The 13,532-nt window shown below is 38.2% G+C and overlaps 1 protein-coding gene across 1 annotated transcript in view; it reads right to left on the reverse strand.

The window, feature by feature from the left end:
- LOC117385105 (protein FAM184A-like) overlaps positions 1–13,532 on the reverse strand; it is a 52,350-nt gene that overhangs the window by 5,538 nt on the left and 33,280 nt on the right. The window contains exons 13-19 of the mRNA XM_033982375.2: positions 8,657–8,778; positions 8,066–8,216; positions 4,517–4,631; positions 3,996–4,093; positions 3,401–3,554; positions 1,599–1,726; positions 411–595 (exon numbers count right to left, since the gene is read on the reverse strand). Of these exons, the coding sequence (XP_033838266.1) occupies positions 411–595; positions 1,599–1,726; positions 3,401–3,554; positions 3,996–4,093; positions 4,517–4,631; positions 8,066–8,216; positions 8,657–8,778 (953 nt within the window). The remainder of the gene's footprint in view (positions 1–410; positions 596–1,598; positions 1,727–3,400; positions 3,555–3,995; positions 4,094–4,516; positions 4,632–8,065; positions 8,217–8,656; positions 8,779–13,532) is intronic.

Genomic DNA, 13,532 nt, shown 5'->3' on the forward strand with positions numbered 1-13,532 from the left:
GTGGTTTGTTTCTCATAGTTTCTTATAGTTTTACCTGATATGGTGGTTTGTTTCTCATAATTTCTTATAGTTTCTTATAGTTTTACCTGATCTAGTGGCTGGTGTTTTATAGTTTCTTATAGTTTTACCTGATCTGGTGGTTTGTTTCTCATAGTTTCTTATAATTTCTTATAGTTTTACCTGATCTAGTGGCTGGTGTTTTATAGTTTCTTATAGTTTTACCTGATCTGGTGGTTTGTTTCTCATAGTTTCTTATAATTTCTTATAGTTTTACCTGATCTAGTGGCTGGTGTCTTATAGTTTCTTATAGTTTTACCTGATTTGGTGGTTTGTTTCTCATAATTTCTTATAATTTCTTATAGTTTTACCTGATCTAGTGGCTGGTGTCTTATTGTTTCTTATAGTTTTACCTGATCTGGTGGTTGGCTTCACTTCGCACTCTCAGCACCTCTTTGCCTTTGTGCTCCAGTTCTCGGGTCAAAGTGTCGATGGTCTCGTTCAGGGAGTGGATCTCGTGGTCCAGGTCTGTGATGCGGTTGCTACGGGAACACACCTCAGACTGGAGCTCAGAGATGCGCATCAAAAGCTCCTGCTCCTATAACAGCAGAGGACCAAAGAGAGAGTGTTTCGCTCATTGATTCAGCAGAAATCTGTGATGTTTTTCAGTCCCTTGTGATATTTTTATCCTGTCCTTTTTCCTCATAAGCAGCTAGAGTTGTTTTGATTCAGACAGACCATACATGTCCCTGATTGGCCAATCCACCTGTCAATCATGCCCATCTGAACTCGGGGAGATTCACCGGTGACCTTCACAAAGTATCGGAGAAGTGTGTATTTTTGTTTAGCTATTCAAACACAAATGTATATATCTTCAAGGAGTTGGTGCCAAAAGGCCGCGTGAAATTGAATTATTACAAAAAAGATGAGTTGAATGCCAGATGGTGGAGCATTTTAGGCAAAAAAATCTCCATTAGATAAGCAGGTGATGGATTTCCCACCAGAAAAGTTACATTTTACATCTTTAAAATGGCTTGTTTTTCAATGTATTTAGTTTCATTTAGTCAATTGGTTTGAGAGAAGACAATGTAAAAGATTTGAAAGTGAATATTGTTTACGAAAAAACAGCTTAGCCATAACTAGCTCAAGTGCTGCCCCCTGTGGAGCAACAGTGTCATAAACATGATCATTAAGAGAGGAGTAAATAGGCCAAACAACAGCAGCCTAAGTAGATCAAACTAATTTATGAAGACTTGGAAGAACACTGTAGAATATATTACAGGATTACAGGACAATTCATTTGCCTTCAATAGATCTAGTTAAGACCATGCAGAATGACTTTAGTTAATATGGTTTTGGATAAAAATAGCAGGACAGTGTAGTTTGCAATAAAGTCAGGGGGCAGTGACAAGTTGCAAAGTTCAATGCTGCAATACTGTTGTTGTGTCCTTACCCAAAACACTACATATACAATTGCCTGTGTATAAATGCGGTGTGTAGTGGTGAGTACTGTCAAATATATTACTTAATGTACTACCCATCATTGAGCTGGAACCCTGAGTTGTTTGATAATAACGCTTGATAATGTGAAATGCTGTCACCTGTTGTCTGCTGTGCTCGATGGCCTTCTCCAGCTCGCGTTTGGCCGCTGTGTTTTCTTTGAGGTGAATCTGTTTTAAATGTTCGATCGCCGTCGCGTGAATGTGGTTCAACTCGGCGCGAAGAGATGCTAAAGGAGAGAAAATTTAATCAGCCACAGTATGAAGGTCACTGACAGGGGAGATGGAGGGTAATAAGGGATGTAAAAGAGACGTATTACAGTTGGTTGTACAAGGATGATGGTGAAGAGGAGGAGATGGAGAGGTTGAAGAGGCTGATGGTTCTGCGGCTGCGGTGGAGATGGAGCAGATGAGGGGGTGGAATGAAGGAGAGAGACAGTGCATTTATGTTAAAGGTGCAATATGTAATTAAACCCGGACTAAACCAGGTCTAACCCAGATCTATACCTGGTTTAAACCAGGACTAAACCCGGGTCTAATCCAGGACTAAACTTGGACTAAACCAGGACTATACCAGGACTAATCCAGGACTAAAGTAGAACTAAACCAACACTAAACACAGTCTAAACCATGACTAAACCAGGCTTAAAACTGGTCTAAACCGGGTCTAAACCAGGTCTAAACCAAGTCTAATCCAGGGCTAAACCAGGACTAAACCAGGACTATACCAGGACTAAACTAGGATTTAACCAGGACTAAACTAGGACTAAACCAGGACTAAACCAGGACTAAACCAGGACTTAACCAGGACTAAACCAGGACTAAAACCCTGGTCTAATCCAGGACTAAACCAGGACTATACCAGGACTAATCCAGGACTAAACTAGAACTAAACCAACACTAAACACAGTCTAAACCATGACTAAACCAGGTTTAAAACTGGTCTAAATGGGTCTAACCCAAGTCTAATCCAGGGCTAAACCAGGAGTAAACCAGGACTATACCAGGACTAAACCAGGACTAAACCAGGACTATACCAGGACTATACCAGGACTAAACCAGGACTAAACTAGGACTATACCAGGACTATACCAGGACTCAACCAGTACTAAACCAGGACTAAACCAGTACTAAACCAGGTCTAATCCAGGACTAAACCAGGACTATACCAGGACTAATCCAGGACTAAACTAGAACTAAACCAACACTAAACACAGTATAAACCATGACTAAACCAGGCTTAAAAGTGGTCTAAATGGGTCTAATCCAGGGCTAAACCCAGGTCTAATCCAGGACTAAACCAGGACTAAACCAGGACTAAACTAGGACTATACCAGGACTAAACCAGGACTAGACCAGGACTAAACCAGGATTTAACCAGGACTAGACCAGGAGTAAACTAGGATTAAACCAGGACTAAACCAAGGACTAAACCAGGACTATACCAGGACTAAACCAGGACTAAACCAAATGGAGAGTCTTTCTACTTGTCTCCACTAAGGTGTTATATCTTGGACTCAGACAGATGTGTGCAGCAGTTTTTATAAATCTGGGATGGCTCTTGTTGAAAGAATCATGATCATGACAAATAACTGGAATATGTGAATTTACAAATACCATGAGAATATATTTTGCTGGTCAAGTCAATGTTGTACAGTGTGGTTTTAAACTTTTCCATCTGTATTTATTTGAAAGGTGCTACATAATCCAATGCATAATATTTACTACTGTGTACATTTCAGCCAATAAGCAATAACATCTCCATGGAGACAAGCAGGTGACAGACCCTCCAACGGAAAAGTTGCAGATAGACATGTGACAAGAGAGGATGAATGAAGTTGAACATGTATTGAATTTATACTCCAGCTTCAATGTAATTCAAATGTAGTGATCAGACTCCTCACCGAGTTTGGCCTTTCCCTCATCCTCTAGCTCAAACCGGAGCGTCTGCAGCTCCTGGTCGGACTGTTGTCTCAGGATGTCAAGAGTCCGTCTATGGGCCTCCTTCAGAGCGTGCACCTCCTCCCGCTGCTCCTGCTTCAGACGCTCCTCCAAAGCCTACAACATTATAGATACAATGTTTGACAGTTAAAATGCATCTTACAGGTTTCATGTTTTTCTAATTCTGACTTGGTTAGGTGGGAGAGTACATGTGGTAAATATTTATCATAGTTTTACATCAGTGAAGTGACAGTTTGTGGAAAAAAGTTCATATGAAAAGCACAAAAATACAGGAAGTTGCTCTGAATTGTAAAACAGAATCCGTCTACCTATGTCATCAACAACATACAGGGACAATTTATGCACAAGGAAGGCATTTGTCTGAGAGTTTTAACCCTCGTTTAACAAAATAAAGGAGTTGTAGTTCATTTAGGTAAGTTTTGGTCCTTGTTTACATTGTTTTTGCTAGGGAACAGTTATGGAATTACCTCTATGTATGTTACATCTGCTGCCCGTGTCCCACCAGGGAGTAAAATTATAAACCTTTCTGTGTTTTACCCGGATCTGGTGCTGTCGGGCCTCCTCCATTGTACTGAGGGCGCAGCAGTGAGCCTCCTGTAAACGATGCTCTCTCCTCTGGTGCTCCCTCTGCATCTCTGAGAAACACAAACACACATTTATTGAAGAACGTGCAGAAATGCATTTGTCCTTATTTAGGTCTTTGTTTAGGTCCTTGTTTCGTCCTGGTTTAGACCTGGTGGAATCCTGGTTAAGATCTGCCCAAGTCCTCAGTTTAGACATGGTTATGTATTTACTTCTCTCTTTGGTTTAGTCCAGTAGTTCTTAAACCTTTCACACCAAGTACCACCAGATCTAAACTAAATCAGACCTGTAATGAGACTAAATCAGGTCTGAAATGAGATTAAACCATGAATAAGGTTGTTGTAAATAATTATTAAAGCAAAAAAGATAAAAACATGAATATCTTTGGCTGTAAATTAAATATGACCTGTATTTTGAGCTAGTTAATGTTTGGTCCTGATAGTGTAGAAAAAAAGCACATTGTAAATCACACTTACCTTTGAGCTGCTGTGTGAGGAGCTCCCTCTCCTGGCTGAACTGAGATTGCAGCTGCTGCAGCGCGGCCTGAGACTGAGACAACTGGAGCTCGAGGGACTGCTTCAGCAATGAGATCTGAGATCAAAAGAAACCTCTTTAGCCCTGGTTTATTCCTGGTTTAGATCTGCTTTGGTCCTGACTTAGTCCTGGTTTAGTCCTTTTTAAACTCTGGTATAATCCTATTTTTTTAGTCCTGTTCTAGTCCTGCTCTAGTCCTGTTCTAGTCCTGTTCTAGTCCTGTTTTAGTCCTGTTTTAGTCCTGTTTTAGTCCTGTTTTAGTCCTGTTTTAGTCCTGTTCTAGTCCTGTTCTAGTCCTGTTTTAGTCCTGGTTTAGACCATGCTTAGTGAAGTGTATCTTGATTTTGATGTGTCTTTGTATACATCTTCCTTAGTTTCCACTATTACCATGACACTGAAAACAACTTGGCCTTGAAGTGGAAGTACCCATAATCCCTTTGGGCCCCTCTCTCCCTGTAGGGTCTGCTCTGGGAGCCACTGCAGCACTTTTGATTGACAGCTGAATTAAACCCAGTCTGTCCGAAACAAAATGGGTCCAATCTATCACTCAAACCACCCCCCCCCCACACGCACACTTCAGCATAACACATCTGCTCTGTTAGCCACTATTTCATTAAAATAAATGAGTTTTTGAATGTAGTTTCGGATTTTATCGACAATTTTAATTACACTGCACTGTCGCTACATAATTACTTTAATCGCCTGTGCTGCTGCTAACAAGATGTACACTGAAAATTATTTAGTCTTGCCTATTATTGATGTTTTGTCTCTTCATCCATTCAAAATAATTGTCTAAGAAGTAAAAACTAAATGTACAGCTTTGAATTATAATGTTCTGGCTCAGACATAGTTTAGTTCTGGTTTCAGTAGAAAAAGAATAGAAAAATAGTCTAGTAGGATAGTAGGTTACATGGAGAAGCGGGACAAAGGAGGTGTAATGGTTCAAAAACATGCCTGAAGAGATTTTAGATGTCATCCATGCATGTATGAATAATCTAGCAATCTCTCCTGGGCCCTATTCAAACCCTCCTTACAGTTAGCAGTAAGATTCTGTCCAAAGCTCCGCCCACAACCCTACGTCACCCATGCTCCCACACAGCAATTCTCCATAAATATACAAAAACATGACACAAAACAATGCACTACGACTTCACAAACCTGATGCGATGTGCAGTAGTTTCATTAGATTCAGTGGAACATTTAAAACATATAACATTTTCAAAACAATAAAAGGTAACACGGTGATCTAAATAAGTTATGTTTTAACAGTTAATACCCCCCGTAGAAGTGCCAGACCTTTTAAGCAGTTGTCTAGATTGCAGCTGCTTCAAAATGTCCAAGTCTTAATTGCTGTTTGAGTTTATTATAATCTCAAATTAAACCCCCCATTTAATCTTAGGGCTCAGGTGTGCTTTGCCTGGTCTATTATGAGTAGTTAATGACATGACATTGGCCACAGGGACATGTGTAATCAGATCTGCAGCTTTCTGTGATTTGAGAGACCTTTGCACAGGACAGAAATTAAAGTTTTAGACTGATTTTGAGCTGTATCAGAAAAAGTATAAGCCACATCGATTAGTATACACCCATGGACCACTATGGAACCTACCTGGACCACTGAGGGATTACACAGATATAAAGCCACATGGGAATATGAAAGAAAGTACGACCATTTAATGTTGAAAATCACATTCTATTGTCTAAAGAAATAGCTGTGCAGGTATCGACAAGGATAATTATGCAAAAAAGGGCAAACTAATGTGGCAAAGACAAAAATGAAAGAGAAAATATTACAGAGGGGGTATTACTACTGTTCTATGGGGTATTACCTGCTAACACATACCATATTTAGATCACCATGTTTCCTTTTTTTGAAAATTCTATAGCCAGTGAAAACAAGATATTAACAAGTTTCAGTTTCATTTTTGTCGTTCTGAATTCCTCTCTTTTTGCTCTCCCAGTCAGTCACTCCCCCTTCAGATCGCCATCATGCATCCTGCTAATGAAACTACTGCACATCGGACCACATTTGTGAAGTTGTAGTATATCGTTTTGTATCGTTTTTTGTGTATTTATGGAGAACTGGGATCATGAGTGACATAGGATTGTACTGCTAACCGTAAGGAGGCTTTGAATAGGACCCGGGCGAGGTCGCTAGATTACTCAAACATGCACGGACAACATGTAAAACCTCTTCAGGCAATGAGAAAGTAATTTTAAAATTAATTGTGCTTTGTTCTTCCAAATACAACAATTACCTCACTGATTAACAAACACATGTCACCAGAATCTAATTATTTCCTAATCTGATTACTCTAGCTTTCTCATTTTTACTGGCTGTGTAAATTTATTCCCATTGAACCTTTCACTACTTTATATTTCATGAATATACAGTTATTTACAAGCTACGGTCTGAAAATAAAGTTGAAATATTGTCTGCTATTCAAATGGTGACCTCTATCAAACCAGTGGATGGGGTTAGGAATTGCCAAATGTATTATTCATGACACAGAGACGGGTGGAGGGGGGGTGCCAATATAATCTCAAGGGTGAAGTGTGGTTAAGTAAATATTTGATAGACTATGGGGGATTTGAAATGGGAAATTGGACTTGGTGATAGAATAAAATAAACACAAAAGGTAAGTTATCATTTCCTACAGTGCTTTGTGGTATAATGCATATAATAAAATACAATATGTTAATCGTTTATGTAATACTCAAAGTTCATTTATACCAACTTTAGTTCTGATTTAATCCTGTTTCAGTCTTGGTCTAGCCCTGGTTCAGTCATGGTGTTAGGCTTGTTTGAGTCGTACCTTAGTCCAGGTTTAGTCTTTCGTTTATTCCTGGTTTAGTCTGAGTTCACGGTTGCTTTAGTGCAGGTTCAGTCCTGCTATTTAGTCCTTGATCTTGTCCTCAGTCCTGCTATAGTCATGGTCTATTGCTGGTCTAGTCCTGCTTCAGCCCTGTTTTAATCCTTGTTTAATTCTTGGTTTAGCTGCTGGTTTAAACCTGGTTCAACCCTGGTTTAGTCTTGGTCTGGTCCTGGTTTAGCCTGGTTTAGTTCTGGTTTAGTCTTAAGGTAGTCCTGGTTTAGTCCTGTGCTGGTCTTGGTTTAGTCCTGGCTTAGTCTTGCTCTTATCCTGGTTTAGCCCTGGTTCAGTCCTGGTCTAGTCCTGGTTTAATCCTGGTTCAGTCCTGGTCTCATTCTGGTTCAGTCCTGGTTCAGTCCTGGTCTAGTCCTGGTTTAATCTTGTTTTAATCCTGGTTTAGTCCTGTTTTAGTACTGGTTTAGTCCTGGTCTCGTCCTGGTTCAGTCCTGGTTTAGTCCTGGTTTAGTCCTGGTCTCGTCCTGGTTCAGTCCTGGTTTAGTCCTGGTTTAGTCCTGGTTTAGTCCTGGTCTCGTCCTGGTTCAGTCCTGGTCTCGTCCTGGTTCAGTCCTGGTTCAGTCTAGGTTCAGTCCTGGTCTAGTCCTGGTTCAGTCCTGATACCTGCTCCAGTAGGTCCTCCACTTTGCGTTGCCAGGACTCTCTGGCTGCCATCAGCTCCAGTTCTTTCTGTTGTGAGAGCTGGTTCAGAGCCGCCTGTTTGTCCGCCTCATACTCCTCATTCAACTCATCTTTGAGCAGACGCACCTCCTCCCTACAAAACAAAACACCTTACATGAGTTACTAAGGACACAAGGACTAAACCAGGACTAAACCAGGACTAAACCAGGACTAAACCAAGACTACTACCAACTAAGGTACTTCCTTCAGGTGGTGCTTGGACAAGCTCTTCAGTTTGTGAGTTCATTTTATACACTTTTTTGTCCTCTTTTGGATAATTTCTTCTTCTCGAACTACAATGGAAATGATGTGGTTGACTTTTAGACCTGGTTTAGTCCTGGATTAGTCCTGGAATAGTCCGTTTATAGACCTGGTTTAGATCTGGTTTAGTCCTAGATTATACCTGGGATATTCCTGTTTTAGGATAGGATTATTGCATTAGTTTATCAGTTCAAATGTCAGTCTTCTCTCAAATGTCATAAAAAAGCATTTTGATTTGACATGTAAATGTACTGTGCTGTAGTGCATAGTGACCTGAGCGCGTCTCTCCACTTCTGGTCCAGGTCGTCGGCCATTTTGTCCATCTTCTGTTTCTCCTCTGTTCTGATGGACATGACTCTGGCCTCGTGCTGCTGCTTCTGTGTCTCTATCTCCTCCTGCAAATACACAAATAAATAAATGAACAAATACATAAATATCTCTAAATATATTAAAACAAGTAGACTTAAGTTTTTATTTTTCACAACTTTTCACAACTTGTGTAGTGATTCTGTGCTTTAGGAGGTGCATGTTAAACAACCAATATTCATTTTAATCACTTTATATTAAACGTACTATTGAAATAACTAGAACAATATTGTGCATTGACTGATTACTTCCAAATATATTTTAATGAACTACATATTATACATATATTTCTTAATGTTATTGGCTAAAATTCTTGGTTATATTTTTTTTTTACATTTTTGTCACCTGTATAGCATTGAGGTTATTATAAATTCAACATAGAGCAACAGTTCATATATTGTATTTTCTATGTGCTATCAGTAAGTTGCATCATACACCGTGTAGAAAACTGATTTTACAAACTACATTTTCAAATTTGATTATATTCAGAATAAAAATATGTCCTATCTTTTGTCCTTTTTTCTCTTTGATTCATAAAACATTAAGCTACAGGCGATTTCCTCCATTGGATCATCGCACGCTTCAGGCGCAAGGTGTTCAAGAGCTCATTAAACATTTAAATGAAATAATCTTTATTTAAAAGACATGTTTTCTGTATTTGACTGGAGAAAACCTGGGGCTACACATTGGCTTTGAAATATGAATTAGCCAAAGACGCTCCAAACATCACTTGTTTAAGTATATCGTGGTGTGTTACTTGTAGGTTTGAGGCATACGGAGTCCTTCCTGATTTCAAAGATTTGTCATGGCAACGGTCCTTTGTTTTTATAGTGACAGTGCAATTTACATAAAAATATGATACAAAAAACATGAATATAATGTCATTGAAAGTTGTGACTAGTTTACTAGAATAGATACCGGTAAATATTTTAGGAATAGAGGATTAGAAGTAGACTTTTTATGTGACACACTGGTTGCTGAAGTTGTATTTAAATGTGCCATATAAATAAAACAAAACTGAAATGAATTTGAAGCCAAAATGCATTTGCTAAATCAAATAAAGGTGCACTGCGCAACTTTTGTAAAGTCGGGTTCACCACCTGTTTGTTTCCATGGATATGTTACTACTTCACCTCAAATGTTCCGAAGTATGACATAAAATATACATATCTCCATGGAGACAAGCAATTGACACCACTAGGTTAGATCCATGGATAGGCAAGCCCGATAAGAATGCATGTTTGTTCATTTTTCAAGCAATAAAAAGACCTATAATTGAAATAAATGCTAGACCTAGATAGATTTTTAAATGCCATTTGCCATATTGTGGAACATTTAAAGAAAGCAATAAAATCTCAAATATCTTCCATAGTGTGCTTTAAAGGTTCTATATTACACAAAATTGACTCTTGTGAGCTTTAAGTCATGTTATAATGCTGTTATTTCATCAAAAACACACCTGGAGTTGTGTTTTGTTTCATTCACACATGAGTAACACTTTATTATTAGTCTCAAAACTCTCTGTTCCACCTTGTGATGTCATGAAGTGGTAGTTTTCAAGTTAACAGCTACGTTTTACCTTTTGTTCAGTTGAGATGGTCATTTCCAGGGCTGAAATTATCCAAATGATTCTAGTGAAGGTGTATGGAGTTAAAACACATAGTGGAGCACTTCCTGTATTACCCCATGACATCACAAGGTGGAACAGAGTGGGTTTTTTTTTTTTCATTTGAGAGAAAAACTCAGCCTAAATACGCAGGGTTTGTGCGTGAATGAAACAAAACACAACTCCAGGTCTGATTGTGATGAGGAAACAACATTATAACATAGATGAGTAAATAGCGTAATACGAGCCCTTTAAAGAACACAAAATTACATATATTTGCACACACTGATGCGATTACTCTAATTACTAAATATCACCCAATCAAATCCACGCTTAGATGGATAATTTGGTCCATTTACATAATTATAAATGTCTATATTGAGTGAGAAATGGCTGGCTGTTTTTCAGATCAGGATGACTCAGTGATGCGTTTGAGTGACAGGTGGAGGCGTAAATATTTAGACACATTAATGAATTAGTGTCATTTTGTCACTAAACACACTCTGCATGTTTGTAGAGCTTTATCCAGCCCCAGCCAATGATCTCACCCCCACTGCTCACACACACGCAAATATTATGACAGAAACGATACTGTAATTAATAGCAACTGTTATCAGTGTTTCAGTGTTTTTTTTTTGTTTTGTTTTTTTTATAATTTCATTTCATTCAATTTGAGGAGTATAAATGTCACTTACTGGATATATTTAATCTTTAGCCAGTCCTTTTTGACCACCGTCGTCTCTTTTATAAGTTTATGATAATACAATGAGCAAAAACTAATAATCACAATTTTTTATTCCAATATAGTCCAGGTTGTTTTTTGACTCTAGAGGGCCACTGTAATCTCCTGTATAAAAGCTGAATCCTGGCTTATGTTAAAAACACACTGCAATGCAAATAAATAGTGGGTCAGTGGTTAGAAGTCTTCTTCTTCGACTCCTGGGTCTTTCTGTGTGGAGTTTGCATGTTCTTGCTGTGCTTGGGTGGGTTTCCTCGGCGCACAGTGGGTACAGTTTTCCCCACCAACTCAAAACATGCACCATAGTAAAATCCTCCAGCTACGGCAGTCCTGGAGATCTGGAGATGGGTCGACCACTTGAGTCATGCAAGAAAGTATATATGCATATATTTATGCAGTATGAATGTGATTTTAAACAAAGATTTTGTTTTTTTAAGTCTAAGAAAATGATTTGGGGTAAGCTCATGACTTAAGTTCAATGTTGTGTGTTAATATTTTGTACTGGCCAATTGGAAAATAGGATTGAAAGAAATTTGATTGTAAAATAAAAAAATAATATAAACAGGTGAATTTGCCTTAAAGAGGAGGTATTTTGTATCTATGGGGTATTAACTGCTAACACATAACAAAGTTAGATCACCATGTTACCTTTTATTTTTTTGAAAAACTAAGATTTATAAGTGACTTAGAGCTCTCCGCTCTAAGTCACTCCCCTTCAGAGCATTATCATATTACAATCAGTGTGCATCCCACTAATGAAAATAATGCACATTGCATCAGGTTTGTGAAGTTGTTGTGTTCAGTTTTGTGTCATGCTTTTGTATATTTATGGAGAATTGTCATGTGGGAGTGTGGGTGACATAGGCTTGTGGGTGGAGCATTGCACAGAAACTTACATGTAACCATAAGGAGGGTCTGAATACCGCCCGGGAGAGATCACTAGATTACTCAAACATGCATGGATGACATATAAAACCTCTTCAAGCCTGTTCTTGATGACGGAACAATGTTATAACATGGTATAAAGCTAAAAAAAAAACATTGATTTTGCGTAATAACCCTTCTTTAACTAATTAAGACTTGTGTACAAGAAAAATACAAGACAAAAATAAACCTAAACTTGAGACTTTGAGAGATAGTTTAGGTTTATTTTTTTCTTTGTGCAAGTGGATTTAAGTCGTACTCAGTCTTTAACTACACAGCATGTATCGTGAAGTTGCAGTGTCAAACTCAAGAAGATTGTGATATTCAAAAAATCCATTGACTTGCAGATCTTACCAAGAGGTAGCACATTTTCTGTTTAAATCTCTTTTTCTGCGTTTGAAAAAAACACGCAGCAGAGGCCGATGGAGCGATGGAGAATGCAAGAATGACTTATTAGTGAGCACAAAATAATTATGGACAAATCGACAAAAGGTGTAGCAGCACGAACACTTTAAAATGTCAGTAAATAAAAGTATTAAACAAAGAGCATACGACAGGTTAGACGGCTCATTTTGCTAAAAGTTAACACAATTATATTTAAGATTGTATTAAAAATCTTCCATAGTTTCATATTTTACTTCCTGGTTGGACATATGACTTACGTAGACATGTTACCATAGCAACCATAATGTAAACAAGGGCCAAAACTTGTCTAAATTACACAATAGTTATGATTAGACTAATACAAATAAATTACAACAGCTTTATTTTGTTAAATTAAGGTTTAAACTGTCAGAAAAATGCCTTCTTTGTGCACAAATTGTCCCTACATGGTGTTGTTGACATAAGTCGAGAGGTTTTGTTATAAAACTACTTCCACTTAGCGTTACTTCCTTTATTTTTCTACTTTTCTTCTAAACTTTTCCCCATAAACTACCACTGAACTGAACTAAAACTACAAAAACGATCCCATCAAACCAAAAAGTAATGATGAAAAACCTGAAAACCAGTCATATGCACTTAAATCATACAGCGATTTATGAAACTAAAACAGAAACGAAAGACACAAGAAGTTTTGAAGCGGCACAGACCCAAATAGTTTTCAAAGAACAACAAGTCTAATTATTGTCATTAGCACAGCTGGTAGATGCTAATTTCCTGCCTTAACTTCCTCATGTAATCTTCAACGTCAAAGTCAGCAGGATGTAGTTAGAATTAAAGATGCACTATGTAAATTTTTGGAGAAGGAGGATATGCCACCTGCTTGTCTCTATGGAGATGTTATTGCTTTGCCTGGATTGTTTCGCCATATGGCATTAGAGGGGGCATTATGCAAAATCAACATTATGGGGCTTTCTACCACATTATATAACAATGTTCCCTCATCAAAAACATGCCTGAAGAGGTTTTAGATGTCATCCATGCATGTTTGAGTAATTTAGTGATCTCTCCAAGGCATTATTCGAACCCTCTGTGTGGTAGCTGTTCTTTCCATGAATATATAAAGCAGGGTA

Source organism: Periophthalmus magnuspinnatus, chromosome 2, assembly GCF_009829125.3.
Source record: "Periophthalmus magnuspinnatus isolate fPerMag1 chromosome 2, fPerMag1.2.pri, whole genome shotgun sequence".
Classification (NCBI taxonomy): Eukaryota; Metazoa; Chordata; class Actinopteri; order Gobiiformes; family Gobiidae; genus Periophthalmus; species Periophthalmus magnuspinnatus.